Source organism: Manduca sexta, chromosome 27, assembly GCF_014839805.1.
Source record: "Manduca sexta isolate Smith_Timp_Sample1 chromosome 27, JHU_Msex_v1.0, whole genome shotgun sequence".
Taxonomy (NCBI): Eukaryota; Metazoa; Arthropoda; class Insecta; order Lepidoptera; family Sphingidae; genus Manduca; species Manduca sexta.
Window position 1 is genome coordinate 11,677,916 of NC_051141.1, and position 18,048 is coordinate 11,695,963.

An 18,048-nucleotide genomic window follows, 5' to 3' on the forward strand; every position below is an offset into this window, starting at 1 on the left:
CGGTCACCGTGAAAGAAGAGTCTGCTCCGGAAGAAACCAAACCTGTAGAAATTGTTGAACTTCCTGAAGAAACTACCGTAGAGGAAACGAAGACTCCTGAAGGCAAGCCAAAACACACCAAAGTCACAAAACGCATCATAAAAAAGAGAGTAGGCCCTAAACTCGAAACCACACAAATCACCACTGAACAAATAGATGACGAACAACCTATCATTTCCGTACACAAAACAGAGGAACTCATTGACGACACCACCACACCACTCGAAGATTTACACAAACCCGAAGAAGCTAAACCGGTTGAGGAAGCTCCCGAGAAGGTTGAAGTAACACAAGTACACACAGAAACTGGTGACGTCAAGACAATTAAAACTACAAAACGTGTGATCAAGAAGAAGAGAGGTCCTAAGGCAGAGGTCACTGAAATTACCACCATTGAAAAGGACGGTGAGGAACCTGTCACAACGGTCACCGTGAAAGAAGAGTCTGCTCCGGAAGAAACCGAACCTGTAGAAATTGTTGAACTTCCTGAAGAAACTACCGTAGACGAAAACGAGACTCCTGAAGGTAAGCCAAAACACACCACAGTCAAAAAACGCATCATCAAAAAGAGAGTAGGCCCTAAACTCGAAACCACACAAATCACCACTGAACAAACAGATGACGAACAACCTATCATTTCCGTACACAAAACAGAGGAACTCATTGACGACACCACCACACCACTCTACAGACTTACACAAACCCGTCAAAAGCCAAACCGGTTGAGGAAGCCCCTGAGAAGGTTGAAGTAACCCAAGTGCGCACACAAACAGGCGATGTGAAAACAATCAAGACAACGAAACGCGTGATCAAGAACAAGAAGGGTCCCAAAGAGGAGGTTACAGAAATTACCACCATAGAAAAGGACGATGAGGAACCTGTCACAACGGTCACCGTGAAAGAAGAGTCTGCTCCGGAAGATAACCAAACCTGTAGAAATTCGTTGAACTTCCTGAAGAAACTACCGTAGAGGAAACGGAAACTCCTGAAGGTAAGCTAAAACACACCACAGTCACAAAACGCATTCATCAAAAAGAGAGTTGGTCCTAAACTCGAAACCACACAAATCACCACTGAACAAACAGATGACGAACAACCTATCATTTCAATACACAAAACAGAGGAACTCATTGACGACACTACCACACCACTCGAAGATTTACACAAACCCGAAGAAGCTAAAACGGTTGAGGAAGCTCCCGAGAAGGTTGAAGTAACACAAGTACGCACTGAAACTGGTGATGTCAAGACAATTAAGACTACAAAACGTGTGATTAAGAAGAAGAGAGGCCCTAAGGAAGAGATCACTGAAATTACCACCATAGAAAAGGACGATGAGGCCCCAGTCACAACGGTTACCGTGAAAGAAGAGTCTGCCCCGGAAGAAACCAAACCTGTAGAAATCGTTGAACTTCCTGAAGAAACTACCGTAGAGGAAACGGAAACTCCTGAAGGTAAGCTAAAACAAACCACAGTCACAAAACGCATCATCAAAAAGAGAGTAGGCCCTAAACTCGAAACCACACACATCACCACTGAACAAACAGATGACGAACAACCTATCATTTCCGTACACAAAACAGAGGAACTCATTGACGACACTACCACACCACTCACAGACTTACACAAACCCGACAAAGCCAAACCGGTTGAGGAAGCCCCTGAAAAGGTTGAAGTAACCCAAGTGCGCACACAAACAGGCGATGTGAAAACCGTCAAGACAACGAAACGCGTGATCAAGAACAAGAAGGGTCCAAAAGAGGAGGTTACAGAAATTACCACCATAGAAAAGGACGATGAGGAACCTGTCACAACGGTCACTGTGAAAGAAGAGAGTGCTCCGGAAGATAGCAAACCTGTAGAAATCGTTGAACTTCCTGAAGAAACTACCGTAGAGGAAACGGAAACTCCTGAAGGTAAGCTAAAACAAACCACAGTCACAAAACGTGTAATCAAAAGAGAGTAGGTCCTAAACTCGAAACCACACACATCACCACTGAACAAACACATGACGAACAACCCATCATTTCCGTACACAAAACAGAGGAACTCATTGACGACACTACCACACCACTCACAGACTTACACAAACCCGACAAAGCCAAACCGGTTGAGGAAGCCCCTGAAAAGGTTGAAGTAACCCAAGTGCGCACACAAACAGGCGATGTGAAAACCGTCAAGACAACGAAACGCGTGATCAAGAACAAGAAGGGTCCTAAAGAGGAGGTTACAGAAATTACCACCATAGAAAAGGACGATGAGGAACCTGTCACAACGGTCACTGTGAAAGAAGAGAGTGCTCCGGAAGATAGCAAACCTGTAGAAATCGTTGAACTTCCTGAAGAAACTACCGTAGAGGAAACGGAAACTCCTGAAGGTAAGCTAAAACAAACCACAGTCACAAAACGCATCATCAAAAAGAGAGTAGGCCCTAAACTCGAAACCACACACATCACCACTGAACAAACAGATGACGAACAACCTATCATTTCTGTACACAAAACAGAGGAACTCATTGATGACACTACCACACCACTCACAGACTTACACAAACCCGACAAAGCCAAACCGGTTGAGGAAGCCCCTGAAAAGGTTGAAGTAACCCAAGTGCGCACACAAACAGGCGATGTGAAAACCGTCAAGACAACGAAACGCGTGATCAAGAACAAGAAGGGTCCTAAAGAGAAGGTTACAGAAATTACCACCATAGAAAAGGACGATGAGGAACCTGTCACAACGGTCACTGTGAAAGAAGAGAGTGCTCCGGAAGATAGCAAACCTGTAGAAATCGTTGAACTTCCTGAAGAAACTACCGTAGACGAAAACGAGACTCCTGAAGGTAAGCCAAAACACACCACAGTCAAAAAACGCATCATCAAAAAGAGAGTAGGCCCTAAACTCGAAACCACACACATCACCACTGAACAAACAGATGACGAACAACCTATCATTTCTGTACACAAAACAGAGGAACTCATTGATGACACTACCACACCACTCACAGACTTACACAAACCCGACAAAGCCAAACCGGTTGAGGAAGCCCCTGAAAAGGTTGAAGTAACCCAAGTGCGCACACAAACAGGCGATGTGAAAACCGTCAAGACAACGAAACGCGTGATCAAGAACAAGAAGGGTCCAAAAGAGGAGGTTACAGAAATTACCACCATAGAAAAGGACGATGAGGAACCTGTCACAACGGTCACTGTGAAAGAAGAGAGTGCTCCGGAAGATAGCAAACCTGTAGAAATCGTTGAACTTCCTGGAAGAAACTACCGTAGAGGAAACGGAAACTCCTGAAGGTAAGCTAAAACAAACCACAGTCACAAAACGTGTAATCAAAAAGAGAGTAGGTCCTAAACTCGAAACCACACACATCACCACTGAACAAACACATGACGAACAACCTATCATTTCCGTACACAAAACAGAGGAACTCATTGACGACACTACCACACCACTCACAGACTTACACAAACCCGACAAAGCCAAACCGGTTGAGGAAGCTCCTGAAAAGGTTGAAGTAACCCAAGTGCGCACACAAACAGGCGATGTGAAAACCGTCAAGACAACGAAACGCGTGATCAAGAACAAGAAGGGTCCAAAAGAGGAGGTTACAGAAATTACCACCATAGAAAAGGACGATGAGGAACCTGTCACAACGGTCACTGTGAAAGAAGAGAGTGCTCCGGAAGATAGCAAACCTGTAGAAATCGTTGAACTTCCTGAAGAAACTACCGTAGAGGAAACGGAAACTCCTGAAGGTAAGCTAAAACAAACCACAGTCACAAAACGTGTAATCAAAAAGAGAGTAGGTCCTAAACTCGAAACCACACACATCACCACTGAACAAACACATGACGAACAACCTATCATTTCCGTACACAAAACAGAGGAACTCATTGACGACACTACCACACCACTCACAGACTTACACAAACCCGACAAAGCCAAACCGGTTGAGGAAGCCCCTGAAAAGGTTGAAGTAACCCAAGTGCGCACACAAACAGGCGATGTGAAAACCGTCAAGACAACGAAACGCGTGATCAAGAACAAGAAGGGTCCAAAAGAGGAGGTTACAGAAATTACCACCATAGAAAAGGACGATGAGGCACCAGTCACTACCGTCACTGTGAAAGAAGAGAGTGCTCCGGAAGATACCAAACCTGTAGAAATCGTTGAACTTCCTGAAGAAACTACCGTTGAGGAAACGGAAACTCCTGGACGTAAGCCAAAACACACCAAAGTCACAAAACGTGTTGTCAAAAAGAGAGTTGGCCCTAAACTCGAAACCACACAAATCACCACTGAACAAACAGATGACGAACAACCTATCATTTCCGTACACAAAACAGAGGAACTCATGGATGACACTACCACACCACTCCCTGACTTACACAAACCCGACAAAGCCAAACCGGTTGAGGAAGCCCCTGAAAAGGTTGAAGTAGCCCAAGTGCGCACACAAACAGGCGATGTGAAAACCGTCAAGACAACGAAACGCGTGATCAAGAACAAGAAGGGTCCAAAAGAGGAGGTTACAGAAATTACCACCATAGAAAAGGACGATGAGGAACCTGTCACAACGGTCACTGTGAAAGAAGAGAGTGCTCCGGAAGATAGCAAACCTGTAGAAATTGTTGAACTTCCTGAAGAAACTACCGTAGAAGAAACGGAAACTCCTGAAGGTAAGCTAAAACAAACCACAGTCACAAAACGCATCATCAAAAAGAGAGTAGGCCCTAAACTCGAAACCACACAAATCACCACTGAACAAACAGATGACGAACAACCTATCATTTCCGTACACAAAACAGAGGAACTCATTGATGACACCACCACACCACTCACAGACTTACACAAACCCGACAAAGCCAAACCGGTTGAGGAAGCCCCTGAAAAGGTTGAAGTAACCCAAGTGCGCACACAAACAGGCGATGTGAAAACCGTCAAGACAACGAAACGCGTGATCAAAAACAAGAAGGGTCCAAAAGGGGAGGTTACAGAAATTACAACCATAGAAAAGGACGATGAGGAACCTGTCACAACGGTCACTGTGAAAGAAGAGAGTACTCCGGAAGATAGCAAATCTGTAGAAATTGTTGAACTTCCTGAAGAAACTACCGTAGAGGAAACGGAAACTCCTGAAGGTAAGCTAAAACACACCACAGTCACAAAACGTGTTATCAAAAAGAGAGTTGGTCCCAAACTCGAAACCACACAAATCACCACTGAACAAACAGATGACGAACAACCTATCATTTCCGTACACAAAACAGAGGAACTCATTGATGACACCACCACACCACTCACAGACTTACACAAACCCGACAAAGCCAAACCGGTTGAGGAAGCCCCTGTAAAGGTTGAAGTAACCCAAGTGCGCACACAAACAGGCGGTGTGAAAACCGTCAAGACAACGAAACGCGTGATCAAAAACAAGAAGGGTCCAAAAGGGGAGGTTACAGAAATTACAACCATAGAAAAGGACGATGAGGAACCTTTCACAACGGTCACTGTGAAAGAAGAAAGTGCTCCGGAAGATACCAAACCTGTAGAAATTGTTGAACTTCCTGAAGAAACTACCGTAGAGGAAACGGAAACTCCTGAAGGTAAGCTAAAACACACCACAGTCACAAAACGTGTTATCAAAAAGAGAGTTGGTCCTAAACTCGAAACCACACAAATCACCACTGAACAAACAGATGACGAACAACCTATCATTTCTGTACACAAAACAGAGGAACTCATTGATGACACTACCACACCACTCACAGACTTACACAAACCCGACAAAGCCAAACCGGTTGAGGAAGCCCCTGAAAAGGTTGAAGTAACCCAAGTGCGCACACAAACAGGCGATGTGAAAACCGTCAAGACAACGAAACGCGTGATCAAGAACAAGAAGGGTCCCAAAGAGGAGGTTACAGAAATTACCACCATAGAAAAGGACGGTGAGGAACCTGTCACAACGGTCACTGTGCAAGAAGAGAGTGCTCCGGAAGATGGCAAACCTGTAGAAATCGTTGAACTTCCTGAAGAAACTACCGTAGAGGAAACGGAAACTCCTGAAGGTAAGCTAAAACACACCACAGTCACAAAACGTGTTATCAAAAAGAGAGTTGGTCCTAAACTCGAAACCACACAAATCACCACTGATACAAACAGATGACGAACAACCTATCATTTCCGTACATAAAACAGAGGAACTCATTGATGACACCACCACACCACTCACAGACTTACACAAACCCGACAAAGCCAAACCGGTTGAGGAAGCCCCTGAAAAGGTTGAAGTAACCCAAGTGCGCACACAAACAGGCGATGTGAAAACCGTCAAGACAACGAAACGCGTGATCAAGAACAAGAAGGGTCCAAAAGGGGAGGTTACAGAAATTACAACCATAGAAAAGGACGATGAGGAACCTTTCACAACGGTCACCGTGAAAGAAGAAAGTGCTCCGGAAGATACCAAACCTGTAGAAATCGTTGAACTTCCTGAAGAAACTACCGTAGAGGAAACGGAAACTCCTGAAGGTAAGCTAAAACACACCACAGTCACAAAACGTGTTATCAAAAAGAGAGTTGGTCCTAAACTCGAAACCACACAAATCACCACTGAACAAACAGATGACGAACAACCTATCATTTCCGTACATAAAACAGAGGAACTCATTGATGACACCACCACACCACTCACAGACTTACACAAACCCGACAAAGCCAAACTGGTTGAGGAAGCCCCTGAAAAGGTTGAAGTAACCCAAGTGCGCACACAAACAGGCGATGTGAAAACCGTCAAGACAACGAAACGCGTGATCAAGAACAAGAAGGGTCCCAAAGAGGAGGTTACAGAAATTACCACCATAGAAAAGGACGATGAGGAACCTGTCACAACGGTCACTGTGAAAGAAGAGAGTGCTCCGGAAGATGGCAAACCTGTAGAAATCGTTGAACTTCCTGAAGAAACTACCGTAGAGGAAACGGAAACTCCTGAAGGTAAGCTAAAACACACCACAGTCACAAAACGCATCATCATAAAGGGAGTAGATCTTAAACTCAAAACCACACAAATAACCACTGAACAAGTAAGTGGATGACGAACAACCTATCATTTCCGTATACAAAACAGAGAAACTCATTTACATCACCGCACCACCCACACACCAAAAAGCCGAAACATACCAAAGACATAAAATACACCCTCATAAGGAAAGTAAGACGTAACTACACAAAACAAAACTGAACGAATGGACGCTGATTTATCCTTCTCACATTAAGTGTATTACGACATTAGTATTTTACACTATCAAAATAATGTTTTATTTCTTACGCAATCAAATTCGCATTCAAATGTATCAAACACGCATTTTTCAATTTTAATCACATAGGTGTAAAATAAGACAATTAAGAACGACAGAAGTTTTTTTATTGAATTAACAAAGCTACAACAATAAAACTTATAATTTAAGGAAATAAGACTGGACCTTTCTAATTTTTTTATTATTTGTTTCTTTCAGGGAGACTATACGATGCCTGCTACTTATTAAACATTATTCTTCTAATAATATTTTATTAATATGTATATTTTCCGTGTCATACTTATCACTATTTTTATTATGTATTTACCTGATTGATTAATTTTGTTCTTACAGATACTGTAGTGGAACCTAAAAAAGATTTCAAGGAAGAAGAAAGAAGACCTATGGTTGCAGATATTCCGCATGAAGACGCGACCCCCAAGAAAACTGATAAACGTAAAGCTAAACTCACCCCAATAAAAATAGAGAGGAAAGAACTTGACATCGGTAAGCCTCAACACGCTGCAAGTATCGAAGGTCCTCAATTCAGTACACTAAAATTAAAGAAAACATTAGTTAAACCAAAAGAAGAAACTAAAGTTGTCAAGTTACCTAAATTTCAGCTTAAGAGCCGTATTAAATACATAATTGATTGGCCACCACCAATTACCACCCCTGTGATAAGCTTCTTAGGCAGTGTACGCCAAAATGGTATTTTATCTAGAAATGTCAAAGAGGCAGCCAAAATTAAAAAGCGTGTGTATAAAGCTCCTATTTTACCTGAAATTGAAAAAATTGAATTAGAAAAACCTCTCTTTGGCTATGAAGATATTGTAGATGCTAAAAAACAAACTGAATCTGAAAATCAAGACGACGAATTAAAACCAGAAGACAACTTTGAAAATGAAGAAATTAAAGAAGAAGAGCCGGAACAATTTACAATCTCTCCAAGACGACCAAGTATTAAAAAGACTGATGAGATCGTAGGGGAAGTAACCATAAAAAAGAAATTAAAACCCGTGAGAAAATCGTCTGTTACTCTGCCTGAAGTTACGGAACCAGAAACAGTTACTTTCAGACCCAAAAGCGTTAAAACAAAAGAAGACGTTGAACAAGAGTTTAATATACACTTAGACTCTTACGCTGAAGAAGAAATTTCGATGACAAGCAAAGTTAAATTAAAGCCACAGAGACAACCTACTTTTAGTGAAGAAGCCGACGAAACATCTATTAAATTTTATGAAGATAACGAAAATGAAGACACTGTTCCAGAAATTATCGAAGTTATTGAAAGTGACGACGACAAAGAAGGAGATGTCAATGTGAGCATGCCATTGAAGAAACTTAAACAACCTTCTTTGGAAAAAAGTGAAGTGTTCGATTCCAGCGTTACAGTGTCTAGACCAAAATCAAATGAAGAAATTCTAGAAATTGATCAAACTATCGATTTAGTATTACACAAAAAACCTAAATATAGAATAGACGACGAGGAAGAAATTACGTTTGATTTAAAACCACAAGTTGAAGTATTGTCCAATGAAGACGTATCTAGCAAAATTACAATAAAACAAAAACCAAAAGTTACCGTCGCCGAAGCCGCTACTGAAACCTCTATTCAATTAATACAAGAAATTGAAGATGACAGACAAGCAGAAGAAATAGTTTTGAGTGAAGCCGAATCAGAACAAAATGTAGAAATGGTTATCAAACGTAAACCCAAAAAACCTGTGTATGAAGTTAGTGAAGTAGAAGAGCTGAGTGTTGAACTGAAACCAAAAAAAGTAAAAGACATAGCGTTTGAAGAAGAACAACTTACTATATCTACAAAACGCAAACCAAAGAAACCTTCACAAATCCAAGGTACAGAATTAATGTTGTTTTTAGCAACAATATTTCTACTTTTAATAATCATCCGGGATTTGCAGCTAAAGTTACAATATAACACGATACGGAATGTAAATATACAAGCTTACTATTTATAAGGCATTTTAATTACTTTCATGATAGAAAATACTGAAACATTTTAATAGGTAAACACGTCTAAAAAGTACTATTAAGCCTCTATGGCATGTCAACCAGTTTCTTTGGGACGTTGTTACCGTAAAATTGTTATAAACTAAGGGCAAATTTATCAATCGTCAGATAAAACTTATCCATTAAATAAATTAAAACCTGATTGAATATAAAAAGTGAGATAAATTGATAACTTTATACATACAACTGACGTACACCACAAACTAACTAATAAAGTACACCACAAATGATTTGTAATTCGTTTGTGGTATACTTTATTCTACGAATATATTTTTGCTGATGATTGAAAAATCAGCCCATAATAAAATTGGTCAACTTCTCAATCTGATCTGCTTTAACTCCATTTTATAAGCTTATTCAATACCCAAGGACTAACTAAACCTTTGTACATCATTTGTTGCTTAAATATAAGAACTTACCTATTTTAAAAAGTGTAACACTAATCAATTAATTTATTTTTGTTTTGGAACCGACATACTGAACGTCGGACATAATATTAAAGCAAAGGTATGTCTTAATCATTATTACCTAACTACGTTCTTAAAAGTTTAACACCATAATTCTAAAAAATATGATATGCTATACAATAGTATAACATAATAATGTAATATGAAATAGTACTATAATTCTTTTCTCCCTATCGTCTATAATTGATAGATAAGTTGGAGCCAGTATGCATATATTGCATTGCATGCTGTATTTTATTTTTTGCTATAAATATTTTCGCTTTTTATTTTCTGCAGTATTTAGCAATCTCACTAGTTTTGGAATTTGTTACAATACGTTCAAAACGTTTATTATAATTACCAAGAAAAGTAGTTAATGAAAATCACGGAACCTCGTGAACGCAAAAGAATATAGCGATTAGCGAGAAATACTTTGCCAAAGAAATCTGTAGTCTAAGCATAGAATAAAATCTTCAACCTTCGGTGTTAGAGCGCGTATCACGCAAAAGCAACTCATAAAGGCCGTCACATTATAATATGGCGGAGCGCAGTGCAGAGAATTTTTTACTGACAGACTATCATAATCGACATTGTCTTCATTGAAATGATTTCATGTTATATTTCTTCATCTGTTCATCTCATCACGAAGACCTCCAGTATCTTGTCAATTGCGTGTGCGACTCTGGTCCGAACTTTACTACTGCCGTTATGTCGTCCGCCCATCTAACAGGACGTCTTCTTTTTCTTTTGCAACCTCTCGCTAGCGTTATATAATAGGCTAATTATCTATCTTGCAACTTCGGACAGTAAATTATGGCACAGTTACTATTTAAATTTAATTGAAAATTGCACCAAATCGTGATGCACTATATAAGTTAAAAATATACCTTTCTCATACAAAATCTTTATGTTTTTGTAATGAATATAAAATAAACTAATTAAATAAGTTTAAACTTTATTAAATATCTCGATAATCTCATAATTTTTTTAAAGAATAACAACATTTTGATAATGTTATTATCGCTTTGATGTGTCACCACAATAAATGAAATGTATTACATATTATTATGTACTGAGGCTAAGCGTTATTTAAAGCACAAGTTATCACCCAAGAAAGGGTCTGCCGTAATGATTTTCATACTATATCTAATTTATCATTCATCGAATTATTTCAGAAGCAGACGCTTCAATGAGTATAGCTAGAGAACAAGAATTTCCAGGTACGTCAGAAGAATAAATTCATTGCAGAATATGTTTTAGTTTGGAAGGTATTTTATGAAGACTGATTAAATTGTTTCCTTTTGTCTAATTTCAGAAAGTCCGCTTGATGTACGTAGTGGAGACACGGTGTTTGCAGTTTATTCATACGTAGCTGAAACGGATGAGGCAATCAGTCTCGTGGAAGGCGAACGTCTATACATATTAGGTAAAACATGCATACAAATTATTTTTTCTTATATTATAAGTAAACTTAAAGGAGTAGGAAGACCTCCTACCTGCTATAAAAATATGATGGCACAATAATCGTGTCCTTAGTTATTTTTAAAGGTTTCCCTTGGTTTCGCACCAATTTATTTCGTTAAGAATAAGGTCTTTATTTGTTTTAGAATGATAAGATTGAATTTCGACAACGTAAAATAACGTGAAGAAGTTTAATTATTGAATTCATAGACCGTTTTGAATATAGAGAGTAACAAGCTTGACCGTTTTGTCAATAGTACAATTCGGTATGCCTATTCCACTAAGTCCAGATTATAAATAATACGGATTTATATTTTCCCAGAAACAACAAATCAAGATTGGTGGTTTGTTAGAAAACATTTAACAGAGGAGAAAGGTTGGGTTCCTGCACAATATCTAATGGATGAAGCCAATTATACACTTTATCTACAGAAAAAGCTGAATGAGAAAATTGACAAACTTCCTGTATTTGAAAGTACGTAATATTTAAATCTTAATTTAGTAAGCCACATTCAATCAGAGGTATCAAATCTCCGGAATTATAATTATTAGTAAATCCCTCACTTTAAACTGTTTCGTTTTCTATTTTTTTAATATCTTTGACAAAATGTTTAAATACGCAGAATAATCTTTTGTACTTTGAAGAATAATAGCAAGTAATTGTAGTAAATAAATTGCGACTACATTATTTTATTACTATACATTACTAAATAACTTTGTTCTTTGATTTCTAGAACCTACTTCTGAAGAACAAGCCGTCGCGCCCATATTTACTGAAAAATTACGGCCGAAACATACTCCGGATGGATCCACTGTTCAATTCGAATGCCAAGTAGAAGGATATCCAAGGCCTCAAATAACTTGGTTTAGACAAACAGCTATTATTAAGCCATCCCAAGATTTCCAAATGTACTACGACGATGATAACGTAGCCACATTAATAATTCGCGAAGTTTTTCCAGAAGATGCAGGTACCTTTACATGTGTTGCTAAGAATGCCGCAGGATTTGCATCTAGCACGACGGAGCTAATCGTCGAGGCTCCTTTATCTGATCATGGTTCTGAAATGACTATTTTATCAAGAAAAAGTTTGTCAAGAGAATCTTCTTTGGCTGATATTTTGGAAGGTATTCCACCTACATTTTCCAAGCGGCCAAAGGCACAATACGTAGATGAGGGTTCACAAATATTTTTAGAGTGCAGATTAGTAGCTATTCCAGAACCGGATATAGCATGGTTCTTTAAAGGAGAAGAAATAATGCCTGACGAAAATATTTCAATAGCAACAGAATCGGATATGCATATGTATTGCAGTGTACTAAAAATATCCAATGTAAAGAAATTCCAGGAAGGCACATATACTGTTCTAGCTGTCAACAGGGAGGGCGAAGCTAGTTTGCCTATAGTCCTAAAAATTAAAACTGGGCAGAAAGAACAGCCTCAAGTCATTGAGCCTTTAAAGAACATTACAATTAGAGAAGGCGAAAGTGTAGTTCTTTCGACTCAAGTTGTTGGAAATCCTCAACCTACTGTGAATTGGTATAAAAATAATAAACCTGTAAAGTCACTAACAACTAAATCAGATGGCGACACCCATACTGTAACAATTATAAAACCGAGAAAAGGAAAAGATGATGGCGTATACACTCTTAAAGCTGTAAATTCAGAAGGTACTGCAGAAACAAGCGCAGTTATTACAATTGAAGGTAAATATACATTTTATCACAATATAATAGATATGTACAATTTTTCAGCTTCTATAAAATAACTATATTGTATAAAAATCTTCAAACGTAGTCTTAGGAATTAAAGAAATTATAGATTGTCTTAATAACGCTTTTTTAAAATGTCTCTCATAACTCAAAATACAATATATTTCCTAATGGTACAAGCTAAGGTAATGAATCACAGTAACTCCTAGAATTTTACAGTATTGTTTATTAAAATATATTTATCGTTCCTATTATTTTAGAACCTACTGAAGAGAATGCCGAACCTCCTCTATTTATAAATAGATTCCAAGAAATAACAGTAAAAGAAAAAGGTACTATAAAATTAATGGCCAAAGTCACCGGTAACCCTGTGCCGTCTATAACATGGTATAGAAACAACAAAATTATCACTCCATCCGAAACAGTAACACAACATTTTGATGGTGAAAATATTCAGTTGATTATATCAAATGTTGATTCTGAAATCGACTCTGGTGATTACAAATGCGTAGCCTCAAACACTGCTGGCAAAGCATCACATGGTGCTCGGGTAACTATTGATGTAGACAAAGTAACATTTATTAAACTTTTAAATAAATTCTATGAAATTGAAGAAGGAAAAACCATTGTATTAGAATGTCAAACATCTCATACTGTCTCTACTAAATGGTTCCATAATAATAAAGAAATCAGTGGTATGGATCATAGAGAAATCATTCAAGAAGGTCGGGTACATAAGTTAAGGATTAAGAAGACTAAATTAACCGATGTCGGCGATATCAAATGTGTGGTAAAAGATCAAGAAACTAATACACAATTAATTGTTCACGAAACGGTGCCTGAATTTGTACGAAAATTACAAGATTTTGAAGTAAAAGAGCGAGACGTAGCTATTTTAGAGGTTGAAGTAAACTCTGAAACAGCTGATGTCTACTGGGAAAAAGACGGCGACAGAATAAAGCCCAAAAAGAATAAATATGAACTTGAAAAAAGAGGCAGTATTCGTAAGCTGTATATAAGAAATACATCGGTACATGATGAAGGTGAATACACTTGTATATTACGTGATGATGCTTGTACTGCAGAAGTGACAGTAGTTGAATTGCCACCCGAAATCATTTCACGTCTTCAAGATCAAAAGGTCAGCAAAGGAACCAAAGCAACATTTGAAATTGAGCTTACAAAGGGTGACGCTTTAGTACAATGGTTCAAAAATGGATCTGAAATTCAATTCTCTAATCATATTCAACTTACTATTGATGGTAAGAAGCAAAAACTTAAAATCTATGACTGTCAATTAGATGACGCAGGTGAGTATGCCTGTGAAGTTGGAAACGATAGGTGCACGGCTAAACTCACAGTCGAAGAACCGTCCATAGATTTTACACTTAGGCTTCCAGAAATCGTTGTAGTACCAGCAAACGCTGATGCGTACTTAACTGTAAAGATTCCAGACGAAACTTTAGACGTTACGTGGTTTAAGAAAAAGACTGTGATAGAAGATACTGAGAAGTTTACACTAATATCTGATGGTGTGAAACGCACTCTTATAATAAGAAAATGCACAGAAGAGGATCAAACAGAATACAGTTGTCTGTTATTAGATGCCAAATGCTCGACAAAACTGAAAGTAGAAGGTAACTATAATATTTGTATTTATTATAATACTATATTATTTATATAATACAAATATAATATTATTTAAATAATTAACTTTAAAATTAATTTCAGAAATAGAATATCCTCCGAGAATAATTTCCTATGACGACGAATACAGAATTAAAAGAGGTGGTGATGTGACCTTGTTAGTTCAATATGAAGCCGTTCCACAACCAAACGACGAATGGGTTGTCAATTCCAAAATAATCAAAAAATCAAAACACACAAAACCATCAATCGATTCGAAATCTGCAAGTCTTACAATTAAAAAAGTTGAGCACACTGATGCAGGAACTTATAAATTGAGACTTGAAAATAATTGTGGCGTAACAGATATTGATATTAATTTAATAGTACTAGGTAAAATATTTCTTACTTGTTTGATTTATTATTTTCCATTTGTTATTATTATTTATAGTAAAGTTTGCTCAGGGCCTTATCCGTATAAAAATACTAATGGCTGGATGGATGTATTTGCTTGACAAGTCACCTATTCGGTAACCTTCTATATAGTAAAATAATAATAAAGACATACTTTTACTTACCTTAACTTATGTCTACAAAATCTCGCTAAAATTAAACGAGGTTTAACACAAACATCTTTATTTTTTCAGATATTCCATCGGCACCAGGCAAGCCGAACGTTTTAGAAACAGATAATAACTCAGCTAATGTTTGTTGGGATGAACCTACAAATAAAGGAAACTCAGAAATACTTTGCTATATAGTCGAGTATCAAGAAATAAATACAGTGGAGTACGTATTTCTTATGTTTAATAGAAGTTAGGGTTTGTTTTGTATAAATAGAGTACCTACTTATTTAAAATTCTATTGAAAATGTTTAATGCTATGTTCTAAATTTTGAGATCGTTTTAATAACGTTTTATAAATGGTATGTTGCGCCTACTTCCAGCGTTAAAATCAGGAGCAGAAAATTAATAAAAAAAACATTAAATATTTTGTGAATAATAACGCGAAAAAGCTTATATATACTTCTAAACTCGAAAAAAATATATTATCGTATGAAATTGCTTTAAAGCTATGCAATTATAATTTGACATACTTATTATCTTTGTTAAATTATAATTGCATGGCTACCCATGGTACACCAAAAGTGCAACTATATATTATAAGTTATAATCATTTTAGAATAATTATTTTTTTGGTTGCATTGTGTACTTTATACGTCACATTTAAAGACATGTAAAATATTTTACAGGTGGATATCTATTGAAAACGTTATAAAAAGCCAGACAACTATTAAAAATTTAAAAACCAATTCGCTGTACCGATTCCGTGTATTTGCGGTGAATGAAGTAGGCGTAAGTGAATCATCAGAGATAACAGATTATGTTAAAATTCAGAAAATAACAGCACGACAGCCTCCTTCTGTTGAGAAACCGTTAAAGGATGTATTCGCCGCACCAGATGAAGATATTGAATTGACTTGTATATTCGGTGGAGTTCCACAACCTAAGGTAACTTGGTATAAGGATGGAAAGAAATTGAAGACAGCCAAAGCGACTTATGTAAACCGAGTGGCAACTCTCATAGTCACCACTATAGAATCAGCAGAAGGTGAATATAAGTGTATTGCCACTAATGAGCTCGGTGAAGTTGAGACTTCGTGCAAGCTTGAAGTGCAAATGAAACCTATTATACAAGTTGCTGAAGACGAAATTAATCAGAAACATAAGGTCGGCGAACAATGGTCAGTCACTGCTACGATTAAAGGCATACCCAAACCAAACATCATGTGGTTTAAAAATACTATGAAGCTTACAAAATCCAATGAAATTAATATAACTATTCATGAATATATTACAACAATTGTAATATCCGAACTGAAACGCACACATTCTGGAAAATATATAATTGAGGCTCAGAATAAAGCAGGAGTGACTTCATTCGAACTTTCACTCAATGTTTTTGGTGAGTAAATACAAATAATATCGTAATCGAATTTTATATGTTAGGCTACGTGTTTCTCGGGACACCAGACGCTTGAAAAAGCTTTCTCTAAATAACGATCTCATTGTATAGATTTCTAAAAAGAAAAGCCTACGTATTATCCTGGACATGGTCAACCCCTGTGGCACATTTCATCAAAATGTGTTCAGCAGTTTCTCTATTTACTTCTTACAAAAATCCAAAGATCTTCACAGACTTACGTGTTTCTAGTAGTAATAAGAAGTAAGATATAAAAAGTAAATTAATAAAATAAAAGTTAAGTGAATAAAAGAAAAAAAATTGCAATAACTTAATTGACCACGTAAGATTATTGAGTCTTCGTTTTTATTTTGTATGACACTTTCACCTGACTGTAGGATATAAACTTTAAACAGAAACAGAAATTAATTTTAGATTCCATTTCCTGATCACTTTTAGACGTATAATGCAGTTGAATCCCTAGCAAAAGTCGGTGATCAACTCATTGTGAAACATGATTGAAATGCAAATATTAGAATATATTAAGTTTCTACAAAAGCACTAGGAAGTTAATTGCAACTCAGCCACTTGCACCGATGGTTTCATACCCCAAACATATTGCCATCTGTCGAGAAACCTCAGTTCCTAGAAACAAGACCAATCATTACTGGCCTGACATTATTAAAAATAGAATACTGTAAATCATTAATCCAATGTACCTATTATACAAATTTCAGACAAACCGAGCAAACCTGAAGGTCCTGTGGTAATGCGTGAAATAAGTAAGGAATCAGTGACTATCGAGTGGAAACCACCTTTAGACGACGGCGGCATAGAATTAACAAAATATGCAATTGAAAAACACGAGCCCGAAACAAATCAATGGGTGAAAGTTGCCGATGTGGATAAAGACATAGAATCGTACTGTATTCAGAGGTTAAATGAAAACTGCGAATACATGTTCCGCGTAATAGCACAAAATCCTGTTGGTTTCTCGGAGGCGCTCGAAAGTGAACCAATAGTTATTAAGACTGCTCTGGGTATGTATTACAACTTATAAAAGTGAACTATATTCACTGCAATTTCTTTAAATGAAAGCCTATTTGAAGATCAATTCTTTCAATATAATATAAATATTTTTTCAGACGTTCCATCTCCGCCGTTGGGACCTCTGGGTCTTTATGGTATTGACAATGAATCAGTGACAATTACCTGGTATCCATCTGAGAAAAATGGTGGTTCACCTATTCTTGATTATAGTGTAGAAATTAAACAAGAAGGCAAAAAATGGAAGCATGTTGCTACTGTCACTGAAACAACAGCTAAAATAAAAAAATTAACAATGAATACAACGTATCAGTTCAGAATATGCGCAAGAAATGAAATTGGAACAAGCTTGCCTTACGTGTCTGATGAAAAAATAACAATAGGAAAATCATTATGTAAGTTCTATACTAAATTGTACAA

At 37.3% G+C, this 18,048-nt stretch overlaps 1 protein-coding gene across 1 annotated transcript in view; it reads left to right on the plus strand.

Annotated features, from left to right (window-relative positions):
- Window positions 1-18,048, plus strand: part of LOC115448899 (titin) — a 103,666-nt gene that overhangs the window by 83,789 nt on the left and 1,829 nt on the right. The window contains 16 exon segments of the mRNA XM_037444160.1: window positions 21-611; window positions 1,076-2,001; window positions 2,120-2,148; window positions 2,201-3,240; window positions 3,287-4,727; window positions 7,695-9,200; window positions 10,996-11,040; window positions 11,136-11,246; window positions 11,604-11,756; window positions 12,016-12,987; window positions 13,254-14,630; window positions 14,725-15,012; window positions 15,267-15,408; window positions 15,872-16,584; window positions 17,319-17,621; window positions 17,727-18,023. Coding sequence (XP_037300057.1) covers window positions 21-611; window positions 1,076-2,001; window positions 2,120-2,148; window positions 2,201-3,240; window positions 3,287-4,727; window positions 7,695-9,200; window positions 10,996-11,040; window positions 11,136-11,246; window positions 11,604-11,756; window positions 12,016-12,987; window positions 13,254-14,630; window positions 14,725-15,012; window positions 15,267-15,408; window positions 15,872-16,584; window positions 17,319-17,621; window positions 17,727-18,023 — 9,934 coding nt within the window.